The sequence below is a fragment of the Antennarius striatus genome, chromosome 11 (genome assembly GCF_040054535.1).
Source record: "Antennarius striatus isolate MH-2024 chromosome 11, ASM4005453v1, whole genome shotgun sequence".
NCBI classification, from domain to species: domain Eukaryota; kingdom Metazoa; phylum Chordata; class Actinopteri; order Lophiiformes; family Antennariidae; genus Antennarius; species Antennarius striatus.
The window spans coordinates 22,011,418-22,026,060 of NC_090786.1; the positions used below are offsets into that span (position 1 = coordinate 22,011,418).

General features: G+C 45.5%; 1 protein-coding gene across 2 annotated transcripts in view; it reads left to right on the top strand.

Moving 5' to 3' along the window:
• The window catches only part of LOC137604196 (adhesion G protein-coupled receptor A3), a 148,350-nt gene extending 145,579 nt beyond the window's left edge, over positions 1-2,771 (top strand). For both annotated transcript variants that reach the window (XM_068328169.1, XM_068328170.1), the window contains 2 exons: positions 916-1,011; positions 1,252-2,771. In XM_068328169.1, the coding sequence (XP_068184270.1) occupies positions 916-1,011; positions 1,252-2,623 (1,468 nt within the window). In that variant the 3' untranslated portion in view covers positions 2,624-2,771. The remainder of the gene's footprint in view (positions 1-915; positions 1,012-1,251) is intronic.
• Positions 2,772-14,643: the final 11,872 nt, after the last annotated feature.

The window sequence follows — 14,643 nt, forward strand, 5'->3', positions numbered from 1 at the left end:
AAACATTCTCAGGACGTCTGGGATTGGCTCCAGCAGACATGTGACCTGCAAGGCTGTAAGCGAGACCAACGCAATTGTCTAGTCTACCAAAAAAAATTGATGGATGGACGTCTTCTTCAACACATTCCAAAGATTTTCATTTGTAGACAGCTGATCTAACTTTATGGCTACATAACATTAACATAACCTTTACCTGACTAAATGAAGGAACCCCAGAACGTAACTACCACCACAGTTTTGTATGATAGGCACTAAGTAAAAACAGTGCATCGTTTTATCTACTTGTCTTTTTTCTCTGAGGCCTTATCACTCTGGAATGTGGTCAATCTGGACTCATTAAAGCTTTTTCTGCTCCAGAGAAAATCGCAAAAAATGGCAAAAAAGTACACCTCACTAGTAGATTGGTGGACATAATTTCCTCACAGGGATCAATAAAGGTCTATCTTGTCTTGTCTTGTCTTATGGTTGACAAACCAATCATTGTTGCATTGGTTATGAAGTGTTGTTTGTATGCTGGAGTAAAATGTTGCTCCTGAAGCATGAAAAAGAATGGTAGAAATGTTCCTCCCACATCGATCTCCTTGACGTCTCCTGAGCTCCTGTGAGCAGGACGGACTGAGAACCATTCAGTGTTTGCTGAGAAGTTTATCAGTCTTACACTGATGGAAGAACATTTTCTTTCATGATAAAATTTACAGATTGGTTCACATCAAAGAACACTGGGTAGGGAGGTGATCACTCATATCGAACACCAAGAACGACTAGTTCAGATGTCCCACGCTGGCCTCATGAACGTCTGCAGGGACACCCCAGTGTTTCTTTGACTGGAGTCTGTCGTCCTCTCTGGATTATTGTTTGTTGTTTGTTAAATTTATATTTTCATGCCAGATATTCTTTGTTTGTTTCTCTCCTCAGATTTTATTTAGTCAGTGGGGGGGTGCCCCTTGTTATCTGTGGGGTCACCGCAGCCATCAACATTGACAACTATGGCAGTGGGGAGCAGGCGCCATAGTAAGTCTGAGACTTGTTTCTACTCTTATTGTTATATTAAATTCTACACGGTTTTATACGTGTTAATACAGGTTTGTGTTTCCCTTGACATATTTTCTCTTTCAACGTTCATTTCTTGAAGTGTCACTCAAGAACAAAAGGGTTTTTTCACAAATCATCGATTTGTTTTCTGGGTATTTTATTTCCGTTCATGATTAAAGTGAATGATCGACACACACGCGTGTGTTTTGTGTTGTGCAGCTGCTGGATGGCCTGGGAGCCCAGCCTGGGGGCCTTCTTTTGCCCCGTGGCCCTCATCGTTCTGGTGACGTGCGTCTACTTCCTGTGCACCTTCATCCAGCTGCGGCGACACCCCGAGAAGAAGTACGAGCTGAAGCCGCTGAGCGAGGAGCAGCACAGGCTGGCGGCCGTCGACGTGTCCGCCCACTGCCACCAGGGGGAGCCGGGGGCTCTGGCCGCCCCACGTGGGGGGAGCCACTGCCCCGCCGGCTGCCCTGGCGTCCCCATCAACCCCGCCCTGCTGGCCAACGAGCACTCCTTCAAGGCTCAGCTGCGGACGGCGGCCTTCACCCTCTTCCTGTTCCTGGCCACCTGGACGTTGGGGGCGCTGGCCGTGTCTCAGGGTCACTTCCTGGACATGATCTTCAGCTGCCTCTACGGCGCCTTCGCCGTCACGCTCGGCCTCTTCATCCTCATCCATCACTGCGCCAAACGGGACGACGTCTGGCATTGTTGGTGCTCCTGTTGCCCGGGGCGACGCGCTGATGCCTGTCCTGCCGCTCAAGCGAGACCCAAGGTTAACGTGAACGGAGACACCCCCGGGAGGGGTCCGGGCCACGCCCACTGCCACCACGACTCCCCGTGTCAGGGCGCGGCGCTGGTGAGCTGTGGCCACTGCAAACACGCCTTCCCATCGTCACAGAACCACGGGGCGTGTCTGGCGCCGGTGGCGCCCTGTTGCTCCGCCCTGCACAGCCAGCAGCTGATGGAGGAGGAGCCTGTGGCCACGCATGTGCTGCTCCACCCCGCCCCCGAGGGGTACCGGCCAGGAATCCAGCTGCACCCCTGCTTGAAGACCAGCAGCAGGACTAAAGGTCGTCAGGTCAGCCGGCGGGCCAGGGCTGGTGTCTGCGGGGCGGGGGGGGGCGAGCGGGAGTACGCCTACCACATCCCCTCCAGCGTGGACGGGGGCAGCGTCCACAGCTCACACACTGACAGCCCCCACAGCACGCACGAGCGCCACGCCCACATGTGTCCACACGCGTGTCACGCCGCTGTGGCCCCCGCCCACGAGGCTCTCGCGTGCCACCACCCCTGCCACCGGCACGTCTGCTGCGCCAAGGCGGACCTGTTCCCGTCCGGGGGGGCAGCAGAGGCAGGCGACACAGGTGTGTTCCTGTGTGGCTGCGGCAAGATGGCCGACCAGGAACCAATGGCAGCGCACCATCATCATCTCCAGGAAATGCACGCCCCGCGCAGACAATCCTACCCCCAGAACCCCCCCAATCAGAATGGGATTCTAAAGGGGGGGCTTCACGAAGGAGTCCTGTACGCCTCAGACAGCACAGGGAATATACGCACAGGACCCTGGAAGAACGAAACTACTGTGTAGTGATGGACACCCCCCCGGCCCACCAAAACCCCCCACCTTTATTTCTAGAATTGAAAAAAAAATGAATTGAACAAAATGTCATCAGAACCAGTGGGATCAGTTTTTTTATTTCAAACGTCTGTGTGTTTTGATGTGAGCTGTTTTACTGTACAGAAATCATGTAAATTCTCTGAACAACCCCCCACCCCACCCCCCCACACAAAAATAATCTGTGAGTCGCTTCACATCACGTGTTCAGATGTAACTTGAGGTAATCCCACTGTTCCACATGACCACAGATCTCTCTTTATATATAAAAGAAAATGAATGGATGTGTGTGTGAGCGTGTGTGATAGTGTGTGAGTGTGTGTGATAGTGTGTGAGTGTGTGTGATAGTGTGTGAGTGTGTGTGATAGTGTGAGTGTGTGTGATAGTGTGTGAGTGTGTGAGTGTGTGTGATAGTGTGTGAGCGTGTGTGATAGTGTGTGAGTGTGTGTGATAGTGTGTGAGTGTGTGTGATAGTGTGTGAGTGTGTGTGATAGTGTGAGTGTGTGTGATAGTGTGTGAGTGTGTGAGTGTGTGTGATAGTGTGTGATAGTGTGTGAGTGTGTGTGATAGTGTGTGAGTGTGTGAGTGTGTGTGATAGTGTGTGATAGTGTGTGAGTGTGTGTGATAGTGTGTGAGTGTGTGTGATAGTGTGTGAGTGTGTGAGTGTGTGAGTGTGTGTGATAGTGTGTGAGTGTGTGTGATAGTGTGTGAGTGTGTGAGTGTGTGTGAGTGTGTGATAGAGCGTGAATATGCGTGATAGTGTGTGAGTGTGTGTGTGTGTGCGTGATAGTGCGTGATAGTGTGTGATTCAGTGTGAGTGTGTGATAGTGTATGATAGCGCGTGATAGTGTAATAGTGTGTGATAGTGTGTGATAGTGTGTGAGTGTGTGTGATAGTGTGTGATAGTGTGTGATAGAGCGTGAATAGGTGTGATAGTGTGTGAGTGTGTGATTGTGTGTGAATGTGTGTGAGTGTGTGTGTGTGTGATAGTGCGTGATAGTGTGTGATTCAGTGTGAGTGTGTGATACTGTGTGAGTGTGTGATAGTGTGTGAGTGTGAGTGATAGTGTGTTATAGTGTGTGAATATGTGTGATAGTGTGTGAGTGTGTGATAGTATGTGAGTGTGTGAGTGTGTGTTATAGTGTGTGATAGTGTGTGATAGTGTGTGATAGTGTGTGATAGAGCGTGAATATGCGTGATAGTGTGTGAGTGTGTGTGTGTGTGTGTGATAGTGCGTGATAGTGTGTGATTCAGTGTGAGTGTGTGATAATGTGTGAGTGTGTGATAGTGTGTGATAGTTTGTGATAGTGTGTGAGTGTGTGTGATAGTGTGTGATAGTGTGTGATAGTGTGTGATAGTGTGTGATAGTGTGTGATAGTGTGTGAGTGTGTGATACTGTGTGATAGCGCGTGAGTGTGTAATAGTGTGTGATAGTGTGTGAATGTGAGTGATAGTGTGTGATAGTGTGTGATAGTGTGTGATAGTGTGTGATAGTTAGTGATAGTGTGTGATAGTGTGTGATAGTGTGTGATAGTGTGTGATAGTGTGTGAGTGTGTGATACTGTGTGATAGCGCGTGAGTGTGTAATAGTGTGTGATAGTGTGTGATAGTGTGTGATAGTGTGTGATAGTGTGTGATAGTTAGTGATAGTGTGTGATAGTGTGTGATAGTGTGTGATAGTTAGTGATAGTGTGTGATAGTGTGTGATAGTGTGTGATAGTGTGTGATAGTGCTCATGCAAACACGCTGCAAGATTTTTTACCCTCCATCAAATCATTTATGATGACACTGAACCTTCAGTACCTTAAAAAAAAACTCCATATTTTTGATGACAAAACCAGCAATTTTAGACTCCATGGGTATTTTTTCCATTCAGTCAAACAACTGTGAATATCTACTAGAGATTTAGTGAACATAGAGAGATGCTGTCACTAGCCAGAGAAATTTAAAGCAACACAAACACAGTAAGTCTCCTCTTCCAGGTTGTGATGATTGTGCTGTCTCTGTTGTCTTCATTATTCTGTTTTTCTTTATTTCGTAGCAGCAGCATGGCCATTGTGAATATAAAGTGATGTCATTGGTTATTCCATGAACACTGTGGTGCTCATGGGAGATCATGGCCAAACCAGCGCGCAGGGCTTTTGTTGTCTTCAGCTCAGTTGCTGCAAAACTTCATCAAATATTCGATAAATCATATTAACCTTTGAAGGAAAAAGGAGAGTGAATGCAGTGACTGAATCATTTAAAAAGCTGCTTCTGACCAATGCCCCGTTGTTTCTGCTGCCATTAAAACTAAGTGAACATTTAAAGTCAACTCACTCACTACTGTATGTGCAAAAAAAAAATACCTGGAAGAAATGAATACAGATGCAACTTGTAGAGATTTTATTTATTTTAAATTTCTGTCCTGACGCAGGCATTTCTCGTTGTATTTATCTATTAGGGTTAGGGTACCACTCATGTCTGAACCAATACCAGTGTCAGTATGGTACATTTCCTAGTGGGGGTCTGCGTCCATCATTGATATGCTGTTATATTTACCATTAGACCACGTGTGTCCATGGATTAGATCACCATTAGGGCAGGTTTGGTTTGTTTTAAATTCATAAAGTTGGACAGTCTTTCTCTTTGTGCATGCTTCTGTCCTTTCTCACTAAAATGCTCTGTGAGGTTGAAGATCTAACTCCGATGAACTTCGTGTGATTTGGTTCCCTTAAGTAGACTGAGAGCTCCACCCAGCCCTAACAGCTGCCACATGTAACTCCACAGGTGTGTTATTCGTCTCCTCCTGAATCAGCTGATGCATACCTGCCATGTATAAAAAATTTTCACACGTGGATTACAATAACAGTAAAAATATAATTTCTCACTCCTTATTTTGATTTGAAGTATTCATTTTACTACAGAATCCAAAAAATTGTAAGGCTTTTTGTTCTGCTATGTTAGACAACCTGTCCAAGGTTGAAATATAAATTTTATTTTATTTTAGTATTTGCATAATAATTATTTGTTTTCAGTGATGCAAATATTGAGTTTAATAATCCAGAAAAAAACCCCACACACTCACACTTTGAGATGTACACACAAGCAGCGCATGTAATCTCACAGCAAACCCTGCTCTCGGCATGCACACCAACCCTCTATCCATCTTGTGCTCTCTGTATACACTGTATATATAGAAATGGTTTCTGATTAATTATTTTGTATGAGATTTAAACTATTTAAGAATAAAAGAAGTCTATATGTAAAGAAAGTTGGATGGGAAGAATTGACCTCTCAATGGTAATACTCAGTATCTGAGTTCAGAAAATGTAGTTTTTATTTTAGATGCGTTTTTTTTCTGTTGTGATTTTAGTTGACATTAAAGAATGAAGACCGGTCGTGTGTTCTCAGAGTTATCATATCAACTTAGAAATGCACTGCTCATAATTACTCACCACAATAGAAATTGTTGCTTACAGTATGAAATGAAATGTAGAAAAAAATATTTGAATTCCACAAAAAGGACTTCTGCAGAAAAGAAAAGAGAATAATTGATGCTCCATTCCCTTTATTTGGACGTCAGGCTCTGAGCAGCGGAGGGGGGGGGGGTAAAATGATGCATTAATCTCATAGTTTTGCACAGGGATGCTTCAGTTATTTCCTGGTTGTGGGACAAACTGTGAAATTACGGAGCCGGCTTTAGAGTCGTGAAACACAGCCTCCTTTGAGCCCCTTTACATCCTGACAGTCAGCTGTGGTTATTGGGGGGGGTTGTAACAGTATCACAACTAAACATTTGAATCCTGCCTCTCCGGCTAAACCCGTATTAAACTTGGAGAACTTCGCTGAGGATTAATTGCCGTACTTTGAGTGTATTTGCTGGTGCTGTGTGTTCGGAGCAGCCTGAGCTTTTCAGTGTCTGTGAAATGATGTTTTGGGTCTCACAGGCCACCGTAGGCCAACGTGTGTGTCGTCATCAGTAGCAGACGTACCGCCCTGAATGAGCTTCTTGACTGCGTGTCGCTCACTGGACAGCTGCTGCAGCATCACCTGTGGTACTGTGACAACACCTGATGCCAGTTGTCCATTTTTTTTTTTTACATTGACACAGATTCCAATAAATGTATTTTTTCACCACGTAGTAGATGAGAGCATCCTTGACTCATGTTTGTGTTTGACTCACTACATTTGATGTCTGAATGAAATTGACTCAAATCCATGGCAAATGTCGAAGTTTCTGTCTGAAACACTAATCCTTGTGCCGTAGTGGTGATTACATGACCAGCATGATTGAATTTAATCACCAGGGCTGTCACTGTTTTCCTAGAAAGTGCTGTTGCTTTCAGCTTTGGACAGAGAGCTAGTAAAAGTAAAGACTGCAGGCGGGGGCGGGTTGGACCACAAGGGAGGAACAGGTCCAGGATGGCGTCTGTTACATTAAAAGTTCATCAGTTTTTAGCAGCACAGATTTGTGTTTAAGGTACAATTACCTGCTTTTTACCTTTCTGTTGTAAAAAAAAATGCTTTTAAACAGCAACCAGGCCGTGCCTACACTGTAAAAAATGATTAAAGAACTTGCGGGCTGCAACAATTGACTTTATCAAGCATTGCTGTTTTATAGTTTAACAACGCAGCACTGGTGCTGTAGAGCAGTGGTGTCCAACCCCCGGTACCGGTCCGTGGGTCATTTGGTACCAGGCTGCACAGAACGAAAAAAATATTTACTGTGCTTCCGTTTTATTTATTTAAGTCTGGAAGAGGTTTTATTTTTAAAAATTACCTGAATCTCTGTTACATCTGTCTACGTCAGTGCTCCCCAACCACCGGGTCGCGACCTGGTACCTGGTCGTGGGACATTAAATACCGGGTGGCACGGAACGTTTGACTTTTTTTTAATTGATCACCAGTCTAAAGATGTTTTATTGTTAAAGTGACGTCTGTGCTGAATGACACACAGGTGAATGCGTGCGCCTGTGCCTCTTGACAGGTCTGGGTCACGTGACAGGTTACCAGCCATTACCCCTAAATTAAGCGCCCACAACTGCTCCAGTGTTCTGGATTAAAGTCAAACCAGATTATCCTGAGACCCTAAAAGTGTCTTAATCCCTGCTTCCATTTCCACCTCCTGTCTCTGTGAAGTGGGATTTTCTGCAGTGACTAAAGAAAACCAAACTGGAGTCGACCGGACGTCTGAACACACTTCAGGTGTCATTGTCTCCGTTACCCCTAGATCAGAGGTCCCCCACCACTAACTCATTATTGTAATTATTATTATTGATTGTTTGATTGAAATAATCAGTATTTCTCCTACACTGAACGAACTGATTGTAAGTCGCTATATTTTAAAATAAACCTCATCAGTGCCGTCACTTCAACCGAGTTTATAATACAATTATTTCTTACAATTATTTTGTTTACAGAGATGTTGATTATTATCAAAAAACTTTTTTATTGTCTGTTAATGTCTGTATTTTACATAAAACCACTGATTTATTATTAGACTACAGGTGTCCTGGCGTCATTAACGATAACCGAGCAAATGAAGACCAGTCCGTGAAAATACTGTCTTAGATTAAACCGGTCCGTGGAGCAAAAAGGTTGGGGACCGCTGCTGTAGAGGATAGGGTTAAAAGGGGCGCGTCCCTTTTAACCCCCTTTAGGGGCGGCAGTGGCTCAGTGGTAAAGCGGGCGGTAGAGCGGGTCGTCCTATGATTTAAGATCGGCGGTTCGATTCCCGCTCCCGCCCCCCCAAAAATACCCGGAGGTGAGCTAACAGTGGGAGGTGTCAGCTCATCTCCGGAGCACTGCCGAGGCACCCTTGAGCAAGGTGTGTGTGATACAGGGGCCTGTACTCACAAATATGTATGCATGCTTTTGTAATCAGTAGCTAGAGTGTGCTTTCTTAATTTCCCTTCGGGGATCAAACCAGTATATAAAATTAAAAAAAAAAAAAATTAAAAATTAAAAGCATAGCATCTGGACCGGAAGTGATTTTATTAATTTTCAGTCAAAGATACTGAGGACCACAGATCAGTTTGGAGCAAGACATTTCAAATCCAGTGTATTTTAACATCTGGCAGCTGAATGACATGAATGTCAAAAGGCATAACATGGGACTTCTAAGTCATAAGTCCATGTGCTTTCAAGAAACCTCCAAAAAATTAAAACTAGGTTACTTTTTTTTTTTTTACGTTTGTTTCTTCTCTCATTTTTTGCCATTATTTGGCTGTTTATCGAATTCTACTTTGAGCAGAAAAGCCTTTTGGATGAAACTCAAATCATCATCCTCATCATGTGAGGGAGCCTTGATGGGATGTGGGTACCATCTACATAGCCACTGACATTTGGGAAATCAATCAAGAAATCTAATTTTCTATTCCAAGTCTGAGGTTGTAGCCATGATTGCATCTAAAGTAAGTTTTTTATTAAACCGAACCACGGTAAAACTCTCCGTCTGAAAGAACCAGGAAGTCAAACGTTATGAGCGGCTGTGAAAGGGGGCCGAGTCCCCATACTGATATTAAACCACCTATCTGTATTACCTTCTCAATGCTGTCAGCCAATAGCGTGTGTGTACGGTATCATGTGACTACCTACTAAAAATCTGCAATGTAGTGAAGCCGTGCATCTTGAAGCGTGAATACACGAAGGATTATTGTTCACATTAGAAAAGTATTCACAAGAAGAGTACAGTATTGATTCCGTGTCAGGGGTCGGCCGCCTCGGTTACCACGGTTAACCTTTCTGCTCCAGAAAAAAAAACCCATCAAAGTCTGAAGTACATCAAAGTCTCCTGTGATGTATAGTGGATATATTAGAGTGGGTGGGTGGAGACAAGTCAGTTCTTTCAAACACTACCTATCACGTTACAGTATTCTTAAGGTAAGACCATAAATAACGAGCCAGGAACTAACCCAGACCGCTGTGCCTCCACATCAGAATTGTAGTGTGCAATAATACTTATTGATTTGTTTACAGTCTGTTAAATCCATTAAAGCTATTACGGTTTTTAAGTCTATTGACCCTCTTAATAGACTTCAATCAATTTTTGGACTTGTTTTTGACAGGTTCTGTTTCACCCTGTGAACCTGGACTGATTCACTGTGTGAACCTGGACTGATTCACTGTGAACTTGTGATATTGAACTCCATTCAACAAAGCAAGGTTATCAAACCTTGAGTAAAGCCTGTGGCTCTGGCTCTCTGACGTCGAGCCACTTTGCATGGTTTCCTTGATTGTAGCCACAACTGCTTTAGCTCTTACATCAATGGCTGTGGCATTGTACTGCTTAGAACAGCTTTAAGAAAATCCAAATTTTATTACATCCCGCGTCAAAGCAGTGATGTAATGTCAGTGTTCGTGTGTTCATCCGTCCGTTCGTCCACCAAATATCTTCACAACTGCTGCAGATAGAAAGATGAAACAAAAAGCACATTACTCAGGCAGCAAAGGGGATGTAGATGACCTTGACTTTGAGAAAAATAGTTCAAAGTCAAATTTTTACTTTTGTACACCCTGGAAGTGGCTAAGATAGAAAGACAAGGAAGAAGGCCAGTGTGAGTAAGACCTACTGTGATAGATCAAAGATCTATCACAGTAAGATCTATCACAGTCAATCAGTGTCCTCCATCTAACCCTGTCTTCTCATCCTCTTCTCTCACACCAACTACCTTCATGTCCTCTTTCATTACATCCATAAACCTCCTCTTTGGTCTTCCTCTAGGCCTCCTGCCTGGCAGTTCAGAACTCAGCATCCTTCTACCAATATATTCACTATCTCTCCTCTGGACATGTCCAAACCATCTCAGTCTGGCCTCTCTGACTTTATCTCCAGAACCTCTAACATGTGCTGTCCCTCTGATGTACTCATTCCTGATCCTATCCTTCCTGGTCACTCCCAGAGAGAACCTCAGCATCTTCATCTCTGCTACCTCCAGCTCTGTCTCCTGTCTTTTCCTCAGTGACACTGTCTCTAGACCAAACAACATCGCTGGTCTCACCACAGTTTTGTACACCTTTCCTTTCATTTTAGCTGAAACTCTTCTATCACACATCACACCTGACACTTTCCTCCACCCGTTCCATCCTGCCTGGACACGCTTCTTCACCTCTTTGTAAGATTTTTAATGCAGGGGTGTCGCTGTGGGGGACATGGTTCAGTGTAACGAGTCGGCAGTCTCGGTTACCATGGTAACCTTTTGTACTCCAGCAAAAACCATCAAAGTCTCAAGTACTTTAAAGTCTCCTGTGATGTATAGTGGATATATTAGAGTGGATGGGTGGAGACAAGTCAGTTTTTTCAAACCTTAACGCTACCTATCGCATTACAGTGTGTTGTTAAGGTAAGACCACATGTCCGTGAGTCAGGAACCAACCCAGAACAGTTAGTTTATCTATGATGCATGTCTTTAACATGGTGAAACAGTAGTCAATCTACATGTACCTGCACATTTTTGCTGTGAAATGTCATCATCCTCGTTGTGTGACGGAGCCTTGATGGGAATGCGGGTACCATCTATGCTGCCACTGACATTTGGAAATCCTATAAAAACTTAATGTTAGTATTCCAAGTCTGAGATTGCAGCTCATTGTTCATTAAGAGAATATAATTTCCAATTAATTGATCAGATTTCTACATCATTCACCTGCAATCATGTAAAACTCTGTCCTTGATGATTCTGACAGGTTTATTTCTGATTGCCATACAATAAAATTTAATTCTATGTGCATTAATGCCGAAAGTCCATCAATGGGATCCTCGTCAAACAGACAAGCCATGTTTGCCTCTAAAATACCTAGGAAGTACAGCTTTTTAAAAACTGAACTACATTAAAAATTGTCTTCCAACAGAACCAGGAAGTGAAATAGCATGAGTGGATGTGAAAGAGGGCGGAGTCACAAGAATCCCTGGGTTTATGGAGTAAAACCTGCTTTTCATCACGTTAGCCCCAGCGAGTCTGTTACTTTGGTAACCAACTCAGAGGTTCAGTTACCTTGCTTTACGAAACAGGCGAGGTTTACTCCTATGACTCTGGGCTGTTACCTCCTGTTGTGAAACTTGAAACCCTGGGTTTCCCTAATTTCAGGTTTAATATACCCAGACTTTAACTAAAGCTGCTTCGTGAAAAGAACTCCTAGACTGTTTTACTCTAGTCTTCTTTCCTGACACTTTGTCGGTTTAACTGTTGTTTCTCTGTTCAGCCCCAAAGATGATCGCTCCCAACCAAGAGTCACCTGTCCGCTCAAACGTTCTGCACTCAGTCCAGTTTGTGGTTAAACTGTGTAAAATGGTGAGTTCAAAGACCCCGTTATTTCTCAAAGTCATCCAGGTGGAATCAGAACTTCATTTTACGACACCTCAAACACCAGGAAGTTTCCTAATGGGGGACATGCTAACATTACCTACAGTGTGTGACCAGGTGATTCCACTGGGGGGACGTACTAATGTTAGCTACGATGTCATTGTGGATCCTTTCATTCATTCATTTTCTTGTACCGCTGCTGTATCCGCTGTAGCGGGTCACAGGGAGCTGGAGCCTATCCCAGCTGGCACAGGGTGTGAGGCGGGGGACACTCCGGGCACGATGCCAGTGCACCGCAGAACCACACACAAAGACATACAACCATGCACACACACACTCATTCCTACGGGCAATTTGGAACGGCCAATCAACCTGAAGCGCATGCATTTGGAGGGGGGAGGAAGCCGGAGAACTCCGCACAGAGGACTCGAACCCAGACCCGCCATGTTGTGAGGCGACAGCGCTAACCACTGCGCCACCGTGCCGCCTCATTGTGGATCATTTAACTTTATTGTTAATGATAGGTAAAAGTAGTTTTACTGGACTGAAGATGAAGGCGGGGCTGGGGACCATTTTCCAGGGGGAAGGGCAGAGCTGAAGATGCAGTGTCCTTCATCCTCCATCTCCGCTGGTGGATTGCTCCAGGAGAGGAAATGAAATTCATTTCATCAACAAACCACAAACAGGAAGCTGACCAACCAAACAGGAAACAGACAACCAAACGCCGCCGTGGGGTCACGAGTGAGTCAATCGGTTGACGGTGAAGATGATCCTTTAGGTCTGTTATCAACATGGAAGAAATGTGAATACTCTTCTCCCTGTCACTGGATCATGTGACTCACAGGGACCAATAGGACATGCTTGACCTTTGACCTATCAAGCGTTCCAGGAAGGGTAGGAGTGAGACCCGGTCCAGCCTGAGACTTGGTCCACTCTGACATCAGAACTCCAACTGAACCAGACTCAGGAAACATTTTATTCACTCATTAATCAATTCTTGTTGATGACTCATTTTTTAACCTGATTGATGATCGTTCTCGTTGAAGTCATGTGACCAGATGTTGTTGGTGAAGGCATGTGAATAGAAACTACCATTGGGCTGCTGTGTCTCTCCAGATGTTTTCCGTGGTGGCCACATTCCTGGCGATGTCGGTCCCAGCCTACTCCTGCCTGGGTGCCCATGTTTTTTTTTTTCTCACCTCCTTCTTTGCCTCCGTGTTGATGATACTATCCTTCATCTGCTTCGGTACGAGCCTCCACACCTGGTGCAACATCAGCTTTAGGCCCGTTCTGGTGAGGACCCTTGCATCACCACACAAGGTTACACACACACACAATCATGTGTTGCTACAACGACAAGCATCAAACTGGATGAACTCGAGAAGGAACGCCACCTGAACAACAGACAAACGTATTCAGGGTGGTCCAGTAGAGAGAAGGGTGTCGATTCAAGACCCTCTACACCAACCTGTCCATCAGGCCAACACCTAGCTTTAGCCCAGGTGTTGGCCTGGGCTAAAGCTAATACGTGGACCATAGCTTTAGCCCAGGTGTTGCAAGAACCGGTAGTTTTACCTCAGGTGTTGTGTTGGCCGTTAGCTTTAGCACAGGTGTTACGTGGACCATAGCCTTAACCCAGGCGTTGCATGGACCTTAAGCTTTAGCTCAGGTGTTGCGTGGAACATTAGCTTTACCTCAGGTGTTACGTGGACCATAGCTTTAGCCCAGGTGTTGTGTTGCCTGTGAGCTTCAGCACAGGTTTTCCTTGGACTAGTAGCCTTAGCTCAGGTGTTGCATGGACCGTTAGCTTTAGCCCAGGTGTTCCATGGACCGTTAGCTTTAGCCCAGGTGTTACGTGGATCGTGGGTCCGACATTGTTACCGCTGTCCACCTCTACAGAGCAGGAGGGGCTGCCTTTGGGTTTCGGTGGTACATTGGGGATCCTGGCCCCAAAGGTTTCCTCGTAGTCGTCAGGTGTGAAGTGCAGACTTCACACGCCGAACCCCGCCATACCTGGACGTGGGGGTGGGGGTGTCCTCGTCCAGGCAAGGGTTCTGGATGGCTCTCAGCCACGTCCTGCAGCGCGGCGGGTCGGGGGTGGGTAGTCCGTGGAACACAACACCTATTGACTTGGCCTCATCGTAGCCTTTATGCCCGGGGACACAGCAACTCCACAGCATGGGTTCTGCCGCCAACAAGGACCGGGGTGGAAGAGAGGCGCACCTCACCAGAGAACAGCACATGCTGTGGACCGTTAGCACAGCAGCTGGAAACTAGCTGCCCACTTCTTCTCTCCCCGGCTCAGAGGGCTGCAGGACCGGTGCTGCCCCCTTCTGGCCGGGGCAGTATGATAACACAACATTAACCTAGCTGTTTCCCTTAGTACTAAGCTAAAGTATCCACCGTGTTTGTCCTCTTCCTCAGAGCTTAGTCCACACCTCCGCCAGCACTGTGCTGTTCGTCCTTGCCTCCCTTGTCTTCTCCATAGATCACAGAAGCTCGACCATTGAGAAGACCACTGTGGTGAGATGTTTTTTCATTTCCCCTCTTCGCCCACACCCTTTCTCTTTCCTTCCATTCCGTCTTCTTCAGGCTGTCTTCTGTCAGATGTCGTTGTCGGATGTTGTTGATGGTCCTCTCCTCCTCCAGGCCTTCGGCTTCTTGGCGGCGGCAATTTACCTGGTGGACGTCGGCCTCATCCTTAAGAAA